This window comes from Bufo gargarizans, chromosome 3 (assembly GCF_014858855.1).
Source record: "Bufo gargarizans isolate SCDJY-AF-19 chromosome 3, ASM1485885v1, whole genome shotgun sequence".
Lineage (NCBI taxonomy): Eukaryota > Metazoa > Chordata > Amphibia > Anura > Bufonidae > Bufo > Bufo gargarizans.
Window position 1 is genome coordinate 602,073,158 of NC_058082.1, and position 18,412 is coordinate 602,091,569.

Sequence of the window (18,412 nt, forward strand, 5' to 3'; positions counted from 1 at the left end):
AAAGAACATCAAAAGTTGATAGGGAAGATATCCAATTGGCTTAAGGGCGTCACAGGGACATGCGACATGGTGGAGCAGTATGCGTGCACACGCGTACATGTATTGACTGATTGGTCTGCCCGTTTAACTTCTGGGACTCCAAATTGGGCACATGGCCTGAGCTTGCCCTTTATGCCTTGGAGGTGCTGGCCTGCCCTGCGGCAAGTGTATTGTCTGAATGTGTGTTTAGCACGACGGGGGGGAGGAGGGGGTAATCAAGGAGAGGCGTATCCATCTGTCCACAGCCAGCGTGGACAAGCTCACGGTCATTAAAATGAACAAGGCTTGAATCCTATAGGACTTGAGTAGAGAAGTATACCAGCCGCACCCAGCCATTGTTATACTCTAGTGCACTTTGTGCGTTCTCCTTGCTATTTCCCAATGTTTTAGGGCCTCCGCAAACCCCCCCCCCCCCCCCCCAAAAAAAAAAATATGTAAGGGAAATTTTTTTTTTTTGTTGGCTACTACTTTGCCTACACTGCTACGTCTGCCTCCTCCTCCACTTGGACCTCCACCTCCTGGCTCAAGATTATTATGTCTTATATTGGCAGAGTAGAGAAGTATACGGGCTGTACCCCAAAAATGGCTATAGGCCACACACAGAATTCACAAAAACACTGTTGGCTTCCTCCTACACTGACGCATCTACAGCCTCCTCAACTTCTTACTCCACTTGGACCTCCTGGTTTAGGATTATTATTTTTATGTATTTTATGTCATTTCCCTATCCACATTAGTTTGCAGGACAATTGTACTGCTCTTACCCCTGTTTTGGTTCCATTTGTAGCCATTTTTCAGCCCCAAAGTTCAGGTACCCATTGACAATGGGGTTCGGGGTCAAGTTCGGGACCCAAACTGAACTTTGAAACAAAGTTCAGCTGAACCCGAATATCCACGGGTTCGCTCATCCCTACTGAACCCAGATTAGTTATGATTGTGGCGCACACCACTAATGCCATGTTCAGGTTCGTAATTAAGTATATTCTCGCATGCGTCGCTACTCAGAGTTATGGTGCATGCTCGAGATTAGGATGGTCTCATGATACTGGCAGCCATCTTAATCTGCCCTCATCGTAATGAATATATTCTAACAGAGCTGTAAAGGTGTATTCCCTTGGCCACAATAATGATAATATGATGAAAGAATCAGGTTCTTCTGTACTGGGGCGAACAGATTCTCTCATCATTAGTTTACAGCTAAGCCACGAAGGCCAAGAGACACCAGTGCTGGAAGCTTCATGGCATGGCCGAGCAGCCACATGCAAGTATATTAATGCCTATGGTTTTAGAACGGGATGTCATGAAGGTGTCCCAATACTTTCTTCCATATAGTGCATATTGTACTCCACTTTGATTCCTGCTCTTGATTTTGTTATGGGACACCAGTAACCACCTACATACCTTGTAAAGTTTATATGTAGAATTTTGGCATAAATAATTGAAAACTATCATACAGTGAAGAAACATCATTAAGAGTCATATCAGTCCTGTCCCTCTGTCATAATGGCGTCTTCATTTTAGAATAGGGATTTTCGAACAAGATCATCTGTTGCTGCTGCCGGAGATTAAGTCTAATCTTGGTCTTCTAGCTGCACAAGCCCCTGGCATGTAAAAAACTCCTACGCATTTGCTGCTGTTTTCATTTCTCAGCTCATGTAACTGCAATTAATTTAATAATGGTAAATGTATGTCCTCTTAGCGGTTCTGCAGGTAAGCTATTTAAAGCTGCACATACAGGAATCTATTGACTGATTCCAGTGTATAGTCATCTGAGGTATATCTGCTGTACTAGTTACTTGTTAAATCCAGTAGTGAAATTTTACAACCTGCTGATTTGGCCTATGGCTACTACTGAGGGTGCTGTCAAGGTGGACTCCTGGTTTGCACCATACACGCCCATATGAGGATCTGGACAGGAAGCTGCAGGGGCCACCAGGCAGCTAGCTCTAGGAGTGGTCTCCCTTCAGATGCTGCTGGCCTAGGGGGTCCAGGACACAGCACCAAGGATGCAGGCAAGAACCTGGTCAGTGGTCGACGAGCCAAGGTCAGATAAGAGTATGAGCAGGGTGGTGGTCAGGCAACAGGTCAGTGTCAATATAAAGATCAGGCAGGGGTCAGGACAAGCAGCAGAGAGTCACTCTGGTAAATAGGCCAAGGTAGGGCACGGGAGCCCAGAACAATACAACAGTGCATTTTCGCAGGACTAGACAAGCTAGGAACCTGTAGATCAGGCAGCTACCCATAGGGAAAGATGCCCTATATACCCCAGAAAATGCTGCCATTGGATTGGAACAGATTAGCTTGTACACGCACTGGCCCTTTAAGAGACAAAGAGAGCATGTTTGTGCACAAGGGTGGAGATGGCCTGACTCTCCTCACTCTCACAGTATCCGTCTCACCTAAATACACAGGTAGGGAGTCGGCAGGCAGGGGAAGAGAAACAACAGACTGCTGGAAGGTCAGGAAGATGCCACTTTCCTCTAGTTAGTTATATTACAAAGCTCCATATATTCACATGTATTACTTAGTCATGCAAAAAAGTTATAATGATGGGCTTTATTTAAAGGTGGGTTTCTGTCAATATTGATTTTTAAGCAATTTCCTGCAGCCTGCCCCCTGAAATAGAAGATTCATACTTACCTGCTCCCCGCCGCTCTGGTCCTCCACTGTCTCCATCTACTGTTCCCCGCACTGTATACATCCATCAGTGCATGGGCATGGTCACATGCACCGCTCCGGCCAATGACTGGCTTCAGCAGTGACATGCTGCTTGTGGCCACACCACCGCTGAAACCAGTATACGTTTACAATGGAACTCTATGCTGAACGGGTGCCACTGTATGGCATCAGTCTGAGGCATCCGCTTTAACGTATACGTTTTTTTTTTATCGTTAAACGGATGGGAAAAATGTGATGTGAACCCACTAATAACGAGAAAGTGCCCTGACTATGGAGGCTCACCCATCCGCAGCTCTTTTATACCCAGAGAATGGAAATGCTTGTGCCATGACCTGATGTTGCCCCAAAAACTACTGCTGCCCTCTGCATTGGAATAACAGCAAAGAAATCTTGAGCACTCAAAAGAAACCCATCCCTCATCATGTTCTGTGTATCCATATTATACCAATCAACAAGAGTATTCATAAGAGTATTGCACAGCTCTTGTGATATGGATAATTCAGTGTGAGGAGGGCACTAAAAGGGCACCATTACTGTGGATGACACTACACTGTGGCAGACAGCAGGGGGCATTACTGTTGTATTAATACCACTATTACTGTGTAGAGGAAAAAACGGAGGAACTATTGCTTTGTTAGGTAGTATTATCATCTCTAGGGCATTTTTTAGTTTAGAGTTTTTTTGGGGCAACTATAGTTATGGGGGCATGTAGGACTACAGCAAAACACAATATTGGTGTAGGCAGCAGGATGTTGCTGTTAACCCCTTCAGGACCCTGCCAGTTTTCTCCTTAAGGACCAATGCATTTTTTGCAAATCTGACGTGTGTCACTTTATGTGGTGATAACTTTAAAACACTTTTACTTATCAAAGCCATTCTGAGATTGTTTTCTCGTCACATATTGTACTTCATGACAGTGGTAAATTTGAGTCAAAATATTTCATTCTTATTTATAAAAAAAATACCAAATTTACAAGAAAAATTGGCAATTTTCTAAATTTCAGTTTCTCTGCTTTTAAACCAGTAATACCTCCTAAAATAGTTATTCGTTTACATTTCCCATATGTCTACTTCATGTTTAGATCATTTTGTAAATGACATTTTCTTTTTTTGGGACGTTAGAAGGCTTAGAAGTTTAGAAGCAAATCCTAAGAAAATTTCCAAAACAAAATTTTTAAGGACCAGTTCAGGTCTGAAGTCACTTTGTGGGACTTACATAATAGAAACCACCCATAAATGGCCCCATTTTAGAAACTACACCCCTCGAGGTATTCAAAACTGATTTTACAAACTTTGGTAACCCTTTTGGTGTTCCACAAGAATTAATGGAAAATGTAGATGAAATTTTAGAATTTCACTTTTTGGGCATATTTTCCATTTTTATCTATTTTTCCAGTAACAAAGCTAGGGTTAACAGCCAAACAAAACTCAATATTTATTACCCTGGTTCTGTAGTTTACAGAAACACCCCATATGTGGTTGTAAACTGCTGTATGGGCACACAGCAGGGCACAGAAGGAAAGGAACGCCATGCGGTTTTTGGAAGGCAGATTTCACTGGGATAATTTTATGTTGCCATGTCACATTTGAAGACCCCCTGATGCACCCCTAGAGTAGAAACTCAAAAGAATTTACCCCATTTTGGAAACTACGGGATAAGGTGGCAGTTTTGTTGGTACTATGGGGTACATATGATTTTTGGTTGCTCTATATTACACTTTTTGTGAGGCAAGATAACAAAAAAATAGCTGTTTTGGCACTGTTTTTTATTTTATTTATTTTTTTACAGTGTTCATCTGACAAGTTAGATCATGTGCCTTTTTTTTATAGAGCAGGTTGTTACGAACGCGACAATACCAAATATTAGTTGGTTGTCTCAATTTTACATAATGAAGCATTTTTGAAAAAAATTATTTTTTAGCATCTCCATATTCTAAAAGCCATAGGTATTTTATTTTTTTGTGCGACTGTCTTATGTAGGGGCTCATTATATTTTGGTATGAGACGATGGTTTGATTGGTACTATTTTAGGGTGCAAAAATGATTGTTTTAGCACAGTTTTTATTTTTATTTTTTTACCGCGTTCAGGTGAGGGGGTGGAACATGTGATATTTTTTATTTTGGGAATTTTTTTAATTTTTTTACTTGAAACTTTATTTAAATTTTTATTATGAAACACTATTTTTTTTTTGTCCCACTCTGGGACTTCAACTTCTGGGGTCTGATCCCCTCTGCAATGTATTACAATAAAATCTGTATTATAATTCTTGTATGCTGACAGCCTGCCTGTGAGACCCAGCATAAGGGCTGGATCTCACAGCCTTCCATAGAAGGCTAGTTCCAATACCTATGGAAGGCATCGGGCTTGTCTTCTCTGCCATCTACCCTCCGCGAACCCTCTGCATGCCGCGGTCAACTTACAAGAGGTTAACACGCCGGCATCTGTGTTTTCACCGATGCCGGCGTATGCAGCAGGGGCCCGGCTGTCAGTGACTGTCGGGTCCGTGCCGCTGATCGGGTGTCACGGACGGTGTACAGGAAACAAGGCAAAGCAACATGTATAAATGACTCGCTGGATCCAAAAGCTAAGGAACCAAGGGAGACCCCTGCAGAAGACCTGGCACTTTCCCTGGCTGCTCAGCCTATGCAAAGATCCTAATGGTGGAGGTTTACATATCCACGAACCTTGACTATAAAGCCCTGAGCACCCTACAATAGTGAGGGGACACGACCACCGGCTCCCTACACAAGATACGGAGGGAGTCAGGGTCACCTGGGATCCAGCAAACAGAAAATAACAGATAAAGGTACAACACTTAGCTTTGAAGCAAACAGGAGAACAGCATGCACACACACTCCAGGAAGTAGTATAAGCCGCCCAGAAAAGCCTTCTGGGGAGGAATTTAAAGGGAAGCAATTAGTCCAACACATGACAGCTGAGAGAGGCTAACGAGAGGAGGAGCTGAATACCACAACACAGAAACTCAAGGAGGAGGTTCTGAAAGGCCTCTGTCAGAGCTTCTCAGCTGTCTGGTTGTGACAGTACCCCTCCCTCTACGAGTGGACTCCGGAAACTCAGAACCCACCTTCTCAGGATGGGACCTATGGAATGCCCTGATGAGACGAGAGGCCTTAATGTCCGTCACTGGGACCCACATCCTCTCCTCAGGACCATACCCCTCCCAATGAACAAGGTACTGAAGAGAACCGCGGACAAGACGAGAATCCACAATCCTAGAGACCTGAAATTCAAGATTCCCATCAACCATAATCGGAGGAGGAGGCAAAGGCGAGGGTACAATGGGGTGAACATAAGGTTTCAATAAGGACTTATGAAAAACATTATGGATCTTCCAAGTCTGAGGAAGATCAAGACGGTATGCAACAGGATTGATGACAGACAGGATTTTGTAAGGCCCAATAAACCTAGGACCCAACTTCCAGGAGGGAACCTTCAATTTGATATTCTTGGTAGACAACCACACCAGATCACCAACATTCAGGTCCGGACCAAGCACACGCTCTTATCTGCCACACACTTATATCTCTCACTCATGCTCTTTAGATTATCCTGAATCTTTTGCCAAATAGATGACAAAGACGAGGAGAATCTGTCCTCATTAGGTAAACCAGAAGACCCCTCTCCCGAGAAAGTCCCAAACTGTGGATGAAACCCATATGCACCAAAAAATGGTGACTTATCAGAGGACTCCTGACGACGGTTATTTAAAGCAAACTCAGCAAGGGACAAAAAAGAACACCAATCCTCTTGATTCTCCGCCACAAAACAGCGCAGATATGTCTCCAGATTCTGATTGACGCGCTCTGTCTGGCCATTCGACTGCGGGTGGAAAGCAGAAGAGAATGACAACCGAACCCCCAAGCGAGAACAGAAAGCCTTCCAGAATCTGGAAACAAACTGCGTGTCCCTATCAGAGACTATGTCTGAAGGAATACCGTGCAATTTGACAATGTGATCAACAAATGCCTGCGCCAGCGTCTTAGCATTGGGCAAACCAGGAAAAGGGATGAAATGCACCATTTTGCTAAAACGGTCCACCACCACCAGAATCACAGTCTTCCCCGAGGAACGAGGCAGGTCCGTTATGAAGTCCATGGACAGATGTGTCCAAGGACGGGAAGGAATGGGTAAGGGAAGGAGAGGACCTGATGGCCGTGAATGAGGGACTTTGGCACGAGCGCAAGTCTCGCAGGCTTCCACAAAACCCTCAACCGACTTACGAAGCGCAGGCCACCAGAATCTCCGAGCGATGAGATCCAGTGTGGCTCTTACCCCCGGGTGCCCAGCAAGGACCGTATCGTGGTGTTCTTTAAAAATCTTGTGTCTTAAAGCGAGAGGCACAAACAACCTCCCAGGAGGACAAAGATCAGGAGCCTCTGACTGGGCTGCCTGCACCTCTGCCTCCAATTCAGGAAAAAGAGCAGAGACCACCACACCTTCAGCCAAAATGGGACCCGGGTCTTCAAAATTCCCGCCTCCTGGAAAACAACGTGACAGGGCATCTGCCTTCACATTCTTAACTCCAGGGCGGAACGTGACAACAAAATTAAACCTAGAAAAGAACAACGACCATCTGGCCTGTCTCGGGTTCAGACGCTTGGCTAACTTCAAGTAGGCCAGATTTTTATGGTCAGTAAATACGGTAATAGGGTGTCTGGCTCCCTCTAGCCAATGGCGCCATTCCTCAAAAGCCAACTTGATGGCAAACAATTCCCTATCTCCCACATCATAATTTCTCTCTGCGGAGGAGAGTTTTCTTGAGAAAAAGGCACACGGTCGCCAATTGGCAGGAGAGGAACCCTGAGACAAGACCGCCCCCACACCCACCTCAGAAGCATCAACCTCAACTATGAAGGGTAAAGAAACATCAGGTTGCACCAAGATGGGAGCGGAAGCAAAACTCTCCTTGATATCAGAAAAAGCCTTACGCGCCTCTACTGACCAAGAAGAAAAATCTACCCCCTTTCTGGTCATATCAGTGAGTGGTTTAACAATAGAAGAATAATTCAAAATGAACTTCCTGTAATAATTGGCAAAGCCCAAAAAACGCATCGGCGCCTTCTGATTCTCAGGAAGCTCCCACTCAAGCACAGCGCGGACCTTCTCGGGGTCCATGCGAAAACCAGAAGCGGAGAGAAGAAACCCCAGAAATTGAATTTCTGGAACCGCAAACACACATTTTTCCAGTTTCGCATATAATTTATTCTCCCGCAGGATGAGCAAGACCTGACGTAAATGTTCCTTATGAGTTTTGAAATCGGGAGAAAAAATCTAAATGTCATCCAAATACACCAATACACATTTTCCCATCAAATGATAAAAAATGCTGTTCACGAAATGCTGAAAAACGGCTGGGGCATTCATCAAACCAAAAGGCATAACCAAATTTTCAAAATGGCCCTCAGGGGTATTGAAGGCCGTCTTCCATTCGTCCCCTTCTCTGACCCTGACCAGGTTGTATGCCCCTCTTAAATCTAATTTGGAAAAGACTTTAGCCCCAACAACCTGGTTAAATAGGTCCGGGATCAGAGGAAGCGGATAAGGGTCACGAATTGTGATATTGTTCAGCTCCCTGAAATCCAGACAAGGTCTTAAAGAACCATCTTTTTTCTTAACAAAGAAAAAACCAGCGGCAACAGGTGACTTCGAGGGTCGTATGTGTCCTTTTCTCAGACTCTCAGAGATATAAGCACGCATAGCGATCCTCTCAGGTTGGGAAAGATTGTATAAACGAGATTTAGGCAGCTTGGCGTCTGGGATGAGATTAATAGGGCAATCGTACTCCCTGTGCGGGGGCAAATCCTGAACTCCACTCTCAGAGAAGACATCCGAAAATTCAGAGAGAAAAGATGGTACAGTCTTAGTAGCAACCTCAGAAACAGATGTCATGAGGCAATTCTCTCTGCAAAAGTCACTCCAACCATTTATTTGCCTCGCTTGCCAATCAATGGTGGGGTTATGCTTAGTGAGCCAGGGCAGCCCCAACACCAGAGGGGTAGGTAAACCGCTAAGGACGAAACATGACGCATCCTCAACATGAGCATCACTCACAATTAAACGGATATTGTGAACTATGCCCTTTAATGATTTTTGAGAAGTGGAGCGGAATCGATAGCAAAAACAGGAATATCCTTTCCCAAAGTGCGCACCTGGAAACCATGAGTTATCGCAAATTGATTATCAATGAGATTAACCGCTGCTCCACTATCCACAAAAATCTCACAAAAAATGTTCTTGCTCTCTAGCGCCACCCTAGCCGGCAGGACAAAACGGGAACTACAAGCAAATGGAAAACCTTCAATTTCCGCCTCAACCCTGCCAATAGTAACAGACGGAACATTTTTAAAAGATTTTTTCCTGTTTGTTTCTTTATTACTCCCAGAAAACTGCCTGAATCTCCTAGAGGGACAAATATTTGCCAAATGATTTATACCTCCACAACAAAAACAAACCCTCCCATGCGAGCTGAATCTTCTATTGTCAGAAGCAATCAACCCCAGCTGCATGGGCTCCTGCTCAGAAGGGGCTGACGGCGACTGAGACCCCTGCGCACAGAACGGGACCGCTGCACTGTCCTGGGACTGAGTATGACAGGAAGGGGACATCTCTCCTCTCTCTCTAAGACGCCTGTCAATACGAACGGCCTGAGACATAGCAGAGTCCAAAGAAATAGGCCTCTCATGAAAGGCAAATGCATCTTTCAATCCCTCTGAAAGACCATGGCAAAATTGACTTCGGAGCGCAGCATCATTCCAACCAGTATCAACTGCCCATCTCCGAAATTCTGAGCAGTACATTTCTGCGGATTGTTTACCCTGGCATAATAGACGTAGTTTAGACTCAGCCAGAGCAACCCTCCGGCAGCGAAAAGGCCCAGGACTGAGCGTTACCTCTGAGCAGCGATATAATGATCCCCACCCTCCGTTCCTCATCACCAGAGGAGTGGGGAAGAAGGCGAAAATGGAGTTTGCAAGCCTCTCTAAAACGCACAAAATTCTCACTACCCCCGGAGAACGTATCCGGGAGCGAGATCTTAGGCTCAGAACAAACTCCATGAACGCAAGCTGAACCGGTCACTTGAAGCTGAGAAAAAAGTCTTACGGAGATCAGCTACCTCCAATGAAAGGTAGCTGACCCTGGAAGCGTTCAGCCAAAAGTGAAACCGGATCCATGCTTGAGACGGTTACGGCGGCTTATAATGTCACGGACGGTGTACAGGAAACAAGGCAAAGCAACATGTATAAATGACTCGCTGGATCCAAAAGCTAAGGAACCAAGGGAGACCCCTGCAGAAGACCTGGCACTTTCACTGGCTGCTCAGCCTATGCAAAGATCCTAATGGTGGAGGTTTGCATATCCACGAACCTTGACTATAAAGCCCTGAGCACCCTACAATAGTGAGGGGACACGACCACCGGCTCCCTACACAAGATACGGAGGGAGTCAGGGTCACCTGGGATCCAGCAAACAGAAAATAGCAGATAAAGGTACAATACTTAGCTTTGAAGCAAACAGGAGAACAGAGTCAGCATGCGCACACACACTCCAGGAAGTAGTATAAGCCGCCCAGAAAAGCCTTCTGGGGAGGAATTTAAAGGAAAGCAATTAGTCCAACACATGACAGCTGAGAGAGGCTAACGAGAGGAGGAGCTGAATACCACAACACAGAAACTCAAGGAGGAGGTTCTGAAAGGCCTCTGTCAGAGCTTCTCAGCTGTCTGGTTGTGAGATCGGGCAGGTGCAGCTCCTGCACTACAATGCATTTGTAAAGTCTTCAGACCCTTTCATTTTTTTCACATTTTGTTATGTTGCAGCCAAAATCTCTGCTCCACTGAAAGTTCCCAAGAGCACAGTGTCCTCCATAATTCTTAAATGGAAGAAGTTTTGAACAATCCTAGAGCTCGCTGCCCCATCAAACTAAGTAATTGGGGATAACAGGGCCTTGGTAAGGGAGATGACCAAGAACTCAATGGTCACTCTGGCTGAGCTCCAAAGATCCTGTATGCAAATAGGAGAAACTTCCAGATGGTCAACCATCACTGCAGCATTCCACCAATCTGGGCTTTATAGCAGAGTAGCCACAAAGAAGTGTCTCCTCATTAAAAGACACGTGAACGATTCTCTGGTCTGATGAAGTCAAGGCAGACTGTTTTGGCCGTGTTTGGAGAAAGCCAGGTACTGCCCAATACCATCCCTACAGTGAAGCATGGTGGTGGCAGAATGTTGTGGGGGTGTTTTTCATCAGCTGGGACAGGGAGACTAGTCAGGGTTGAGAGAAAGCTGACTGCAGCAAAGTGCTAATATTTTTTTTATGAAAACCTGATCCAGAGAGCTCTGGACCTCACACTGGGCTGAAGGTGACCCTAAGCACACAGCCAAGACAACACAGGAGTGGCTTAGGAACAACTCTGTCAATATCCTTGGGTGGCTGAGCCAGAGCCCTGACTTGAACCCAATTGAACATCTCTGGAGAGGCCTGTAAATAGCTGTCCACCAACAGTCCCCATCTAACTTGACAGAGCTTGGGAGGATCTGCAGAGAAGAATGGCGGAAAATTCTCAAATCCAGATGTGCAAGCCTTATGGCATCATACCCAAGAGGTCGGGAGGCTGTAATTGCTGCTAAAGGGGGTTTAACTAAGTCCTGAGTAATCAGTGCAAGATTTTCTAAATAAATTAGCGAATTTTGAATATTCTGTTTTCACTTTGTCATTATGGGTTATTGAGTGCAGAATGATGTGGAAAAATATAAACTTTTTTTTAATTTTAACACAGGGCCGCAACATAACAAATTGTGAAAAAGTGAGAGTGTCTGAAGACTTTCTGAAAGCACTGGCAGGGCAAGTATGGGCATTTGCCCCTCATGGTGTCATTGAGACACAGTATGTTCCTGTATGGTTCCCCCCCCCCCCCCTTTTTTATTTGTGTTTTCTCTATTCTCCTCAGATGCTCAAGTTAGCCAGCGACTAAAACAGCGTTTTGATTGGCCAAGATGGTTGCTGACCGGTTGCTGGTGTCACACCTGTGACAGGTGGTAGAAGATCTGAAAGACTGGCTGCACGTCAGTGATCTGACAGCTTCTTTTGTTTTCTCTTTGTCTATGTGTTGCTGGGATGTCCACACCTCCTTTTAATGTGTAGATCATGTGATCATTACTACTCCCTTCTTAGTCTGGCTTTACCCATTACTCCTTGCGGTTGATAGCTCATTCTGGTTGTGGATCGTTTGGTGTCTGGATCTCGGTGAGTTCCTGCTTTACATTTACGTTAAGTGTCTTTCCTTTTTGTATTGTGTTTATTTCCCTGTCTTTTGGTACCAGACCTGAGGCAGACTCTTGCTCCTTAAGCTGGGAAGGAACCGGTTGTCTGTGGCCCAATCACTATCTTCAGGGCCTTCTAGGGTGAGCCAGGCTTAGGTTCCTGCCATTGGGTCTGTTCATTCTGTTAGCAGTCAGCGCTCGGGTTGGGATTTATTAGGTGGTGACATTCCTTCTTTCCCTAGTTTGCAGACCTGGTACCTTCTCCCTCCCTTTTGTGTTTGGTGTGGAGTTCCCCTCCCACACCACGCCGTGACAGCTGGGCATTCAAGGACAGTGTTGTAATTGGACAAAATAGTTGCTGACCAGTTGCTGGGCATTGTGCTATTTTTAACCTTTGATGTGGATTTGACAAGGGCCATTTATTGCGGGAATTTGGGGTATTTATGGAGGTCACTCACCATGAGTAGCGCCGTCATCGTCTGAAGATCCAAGCAGGAAGATCGTCCCCCGCCCTCCCAGTATTTTAGTTGCGGTCTTCTTGAATGGCGGCATGGCGGCGGGGGGGGGGGGGGGGATTAGTTGCCCAGCCTTCTGGGTGGACCAAGGATCAGTTCAGAAATGGACTTTTATTAACATATGTGGGAATTTTATGGAGTTAATGATTGATGGATTTTTGATCATATTTATGGTTAACACCCCCCCACCACCACCACCACCACCACCACCACCAACACACACACACACACACACACACACACACTTTAATAAAGACCGTGGCCATTTTAATCCATATCAGTTGTATGTCTTTATTTATAATATTTATTAATGTTGTTAAAGATGACACCATGCACCTACAATATAATCAGTGCCTTGCATGTTGCAATTATAAGGGGTTCATCAATATAATTCTCTGTTTGTCATGTTTTTACAGTGAAATAACCCCTTGAAAAATTAGTCTCAAGATGCATAGCTGAGATTAAAACCCATGACCTCTACAAAATAAGACCAGATTTTGTAGTGTATTGAAGTTTTTTTTTTAAATGGTGTGTGTAGGATTAAGGAGATTAACTGTCGACATGACTCTTTTTCATGCTGGAGTATGTTTGAGAATGCTCTGTGTGGGTGGTAAGTCCTGTGTTGAGCTTATGTAGTTCCACAGAGAGAGAAGAACTGTGCCGGATGATGTTCCAGTGACCTGACTATCAGATTTTTTTTTTTCATTTGGTTTCTTCATTTCAATTAGGAATTCCTAGTACAGAAGACAGAGAATGTATCCCTGCCAATGTGTTAGAGGAAAAAGCTTGGATAGTTGGGATTTGCTTTGGGCTTAAAAAAAGGGATAATCAGCCATTGGGTATGTGCTTGCTACAGTCTTCCAGGGATGCGTGTTACAAGGATAAAGACATGAAGATTCTCTGAGGACTAGAACCCTCCTGTGCTCTGGAAGAAATGGTCCTCATTATTAAGATGCTTCTACTGTCAAGTCTGTGGCCAGGGGCTGTCCTCAACGGGTTCCATTCGCAAAGACGGATAGACCAGCACCATCATCAGCACCACCATCATGAAAAAGATGAGATTCACCCAGTGCCCATGACAGATAGCCGGAAAAACACAAGGTAAGAAGATCAATTTGTCTTCTACTTCTTGCTACGTGTTACACAAGAGCATTGTGTATTGAGAAATGAATATAAAAACCGAAAGGTAATTGTGCAGTGATGAAAATAGAGCAGAAGATGCTTGGTGCAAACTTCCATCAGATGTGGTGGGAAAAATAAAGAGGAAGGGCAGACTAGACGGACCATGTGGTCTTTTTCTACTATCCATCTTTTATGTTTTTGTTTTTTGTTTTTACAGACCTGAATAAACTTCATTTACAGTTTACAACATTTTATAAGTCTAATAAGAGCTTCTGGAGATCTAGAAGCTTATTAGAGCTACGGGAATGTTCACACGAATCCATGGCAGAAATCCAAAACTGACCCTTGGATTTCTGACACAGATGTTGTGCTATACGTGGAGTGGATCCACATGCAGTTTTAGCCACATTCAATGGGGCTTAACCTCATGTGGCCATCTGCTGAGGTTCCTGTGGTGAAACTGTAGCATGAATTGACATATTCATTCTCTTTTTCCTGTAATACAGATTTCAGGTTTATATGGGCCCTTAGGTGGCAGAGCCTTAGTGGCCCCTTTGCATTGTGTCACAAGTGGAAATAAAAGTGCAAGTGTTGTAGATATTGTCAAAGATTTCACCTATGTAATACTATAGTTAGTAGTACCAAATTAAATAATTAAAGAGGTTGTCTCACTGCAGCAAATGGCATTCATCACGCAGTTAATACAAGACACTTACTAATGTATTAGGATTGTCCATATCGCTTCATTTGCTGGCTGGATTCATTTTTCCATCACATTATACGCTGCTCGTTGCCAGGGGTTATGACCACCCTGCAGCGCAGACACCAGGTGTCCAGCACTGAGGCTGCTGTGCATGAGTGACTATGCTCACTCCCACGGTACCGGCCATCAGAGAGGCCTGTGTTTTTTCTTATAGTGTGCAGGCACCACCACTACTGCTGGATTGCAGGGTGGTCATAACCCCTGGAAACGAGCAGTGTATAATGTGATGGAAACATGAATTAAGCCTGCAAAGGAGGCAATATGGACAATCACAATACATTAGTAAGTGCCTTGTATTAACTTTGACTAAATGATAAATGCCATTTGCTGAAGTGAGACAACCACTTTAAAGGTAGTTATACACATTAGATGACTGTTGGCAGTACTCACTAATTTCAGCAGGGCCGATGACCATCTAGTGTGAACTGGGGTGTCCTAACTCTTGCCTGATGGCAGATGTTGAAGAAAACAGTGTAGGGCATTGTCAATTTCAGCTTGCTTGATTCTTCTGCTCTTATGGGAGATATGTTACTGAACAAATTCCACTGTACCTAGACCACCAGGTAAGGGCCCAATAATACCACCAGACAATGACCACATACTCCCACCACTTAATGACTGAAAAACCACTGTACTATTACTGAATAAAACAAACTGTACAAAAACCAATAGTACCAGTATACTGTGACTGTGGCGGTAGTGCTATGCAGCATTCTGCAGGCCATATAAGTTATTACAATACAGTTAAATCCTGCTACTTACAAGTGATGTTCTATAATTAGAGTTGTTCACTTTCCTTTTTCTTCTCCTTCGGGCCAAGGTCGCCATGATGACTTCTCCCAACCATGACTTGTATCTGCAGAATGTGACACACAGATATCTTAGGTACCTTGCTATTCCAGGACACTACCCACTAATTCTATGCCCTCTACACAAACTCCCTATAATAGTGCCCCAGATGGTAATAATTCCACCCTTGTTGACCCCTTTATGTGCAAGCTATGGGTTTTACCTCATATTCCCTGTGAACAGTAATAGTGACCTATTGGGTCTCCACCTATTACTAGCGCTCCTATGTGCCACTTTTATGCCCCTCTAAGTACTAGTGCCCCCTTTATGCCCCTCTTAATAAAAGTGATCCCTTTATGCCTCTCTCAGTAATATGCTACTACTTTTCTGTTACTACTCGGTAATAGTGTCCCCTTTATTGCCCCCACTCAGTAATAGTGACCCTTTTTTACCCCTCTTTGGGCAGAGTATCTTTAGAGTATCGGTACAGGGGGGAGGAGACGGCCGGGTTTCTCAATGGGCGTCCAATTGCAGCAGAGGAAGAAGGTGAGCTGTTTTTTCTCCCTGGCTGTGACGCCTTCTGGCGCGATTTGACTGCGCTACAGCCAGGGAGAAGGAGACGCCCCCTGAGAAACCCGGCCGTCTCCTCCTCCCTGTACCGATACTCCAAAGTAACATATGCGGCGCTAAAAACAGCGGGGGACACAGCACCGGAACAGAAAAAAAAAAAAAAGTGCTAGCATCTGTAGGGGCTGCCCTATCTGGTAAGCATACCAGTTTGTAACACATAATCCCATGAAAGGTCCTTTTTAAATCACATTTTATGTCAAAGATACATTTTTTTTATTTTGGTGAGTTTTTTCTTTTTCCATATCACTATATTTAAAACAAAAATGTATACAATCCTGCAATTTTCACACTGGGCACTAGGCAGAATAATAAGTCATGATTTCCTGTTCTCTACAACAGTAGCCATTCTCATTTTTACCACAGGCAAATTACAATGACAAGTAACACCTCGGTATATGATAACACAACATCCATCATTCACAATAAGTGAAATGACAGCTTATCTGCTCCCTCCTGACCTCTACACAAGTCATAGAGCATTCCTAGAAAACGCTCCCATAGAAGTCAGTGGAGTCGAATCCTGTCCATTGTGTCTATGGCCCAACCTGCTCAAGCTGCCCTCAAAAGACAGGAATTCTTAAAGGGGTTTTCAGGGAGCTTGATACTGATGACCAATCTCAGGAGAAGACTGCGGCACTCACAAGAGCACCGATGCCTTCTCAAACAATTGATCAACGGGGTCCCTGGGTGTCGGATCCCCACCAATCAGAAACTGTTGACCTATCCTCAGCATAGATCATCAGTGTCCACTAGTGTTGAGCAAATAGAACTTCGGCTCATAAAACAATTAGTTTTAATGCTGTACGGAGACCTCCGTGGAGGCAAAATTAGTTTCACCCGAAGTTGCACTAGACTTTGGTGAATGAATTCCGTATTCAGTTCTACACTTTTAAAAACATTTCAGAGAAGCAATCCGAAGTCGGGTTTGATACCGAGGTACCGCCTTTTTATGGCGGTCACTAAGGAGCTTTAGGCTAAGGGGCCTTAGGTTAAGGCTTTAGGGCCCCCTGTGAAGCAGAGAGAAGGGGCTCAGCTCTCGCATGAGAGCTGCACTCCTGCTCTAATAGCCTGGACCAGCAGGACTGCCTACCTGGTATAGGCCCCAAGCCTGCCTTGAGTGTTCTCCAGGGATAGTGACAGGGATAATGCATTGTATTTTAGAAGCGATCAAAAGATCTCCTGTTATAGTCTTGTGGGACTATTAAGTGGTTAAAAACATTTAAAAAAATGCATTAAATAAAATAAAATCATTTTTTCAGGAGGACCCCTGTGGTACAGCCTCCCCCCCCCCCCCCCCCTCCCCTCCCGTAGCGCGTTCACTCTGTACCACGGGGGTCCTCCTGAAATTCCATACCCTACTCTTGTGACTTATGTGACCAAGGTCCGAAGTGACTGAAACGTCAAGACTCAGAGTCACAAAATAGGCATTCTTCCGCAATTACTTATGCATTTATTGGAGGGTATGTCACAATAAAATAATTTTATTTGCATGATAACCCTGAGTGTGCGGTGGTATCTCTCTTACTATATATCAATATTATTCTACTCAGTCATTCCTGCCTCAAGTGGCAATCACCGTTGCTAGTTACAGATTAACCAGACTAATGCCTAGATGGGCGTGAAAATCACATTTCGTTGCCAGACATGTGCTTAGACCACTTGTCCCTTCCCTCCCTCCTCTCATATTGGCGGTGTATAAAAAGTGCTTTACTCAGCAGGAGACACATCCCACGGTGAAACGTAACATAAAATCTGAAATCCATTTTGAGGGACGATGGATCTGACATTCACAAGTGAACATTATTTAGTAGATTGTCTTAATGCATCTGCGATTACTACATTAGGTTTGGCAAACGGGGTTGCATTAAAGGGGTTGTGCTTTTTTTATATTTAAAAGGTGGGGATGTTATTAGAATTATAATAAAAAAAAAAAAATATGCTCACCATCCTAGAACCCTCTGATTTTTCCTGACTGTAACTGTGACTTGCCCGTACACCTAATCTGACTGCTGCTGCCAATCCGTGACCTCAGCAGTCCTGTGCTGTATAGTGGTAAGGTCATTGATTGGCTATCGCAATCATATATGATATACGGCAGGGGCGGACTGGCCATAGACCCTTCAGGGAAATTTCCCAGGGGACCGCCTGAGCCCTCCTTATTGTTGCCGATCGGGTACATAACGATCTAATGCTCTGAGCATTAATTATTGCTAGGCGCATCAGGTACTTATACACGTGGCCAGCGGCTGCAGGTGCCCTCCTGAACTCAACTGTATCGCCGTCCTCAGGATAATGATACAGTTGAATATTGTGTCGGGGGCGGTGGTATTTTGTGCTGCACTACAGTATTGCAGGCCCTGCCTACTTCTATTGACCCTCCTTCTGTCAATTTGGACCCACCTACAACATGGGACCACTGTTAAGTTTTTTTTCCAGGGACACTTTAAGTTCCCAGTCTGCCCGTGGTATGTCAGAGCTGCAGCTAAAATTTTACGCCATGGTTGCTGTGATGAGGAGCATAGGAGCAGAGCTGCTACAAAAAAGGTGGTCCAGGACAATGAGTTTATGTATGTGTGTGTATATATATATATATAT

General features: G+C 44.5%; 1 protein-coding gene across 1 annotated transcript in view; it reads left to right on the forward strand.

The window, feature by feature from the left end:
- Window positions 1–11,693: 11,693 nt before the first annotated feature.
- Window positions 11,694–18,412, forward strand: part of GABRR3 (gamma-aminobutyric acid type A receptor subunit rho3) — a 70,444-nt gene continuing 63,725 nt past the window's right edge. The window contains exons 1-2 of the mRNA XM_044287799.1: window positions 11,694–11,981; window positions 13,370–13,614. Coding sequence (XP_044143734.1) covers window positions 13,448–13,614 — 167 coding nt within the window. The 5' untranslated portion in view covers window positions 11,694–11,981; window positions 13,370–13,447. The remainder of the gene's footprint in view (window positions 11,982–13,369; window positions 13,615–18,412) is intronic.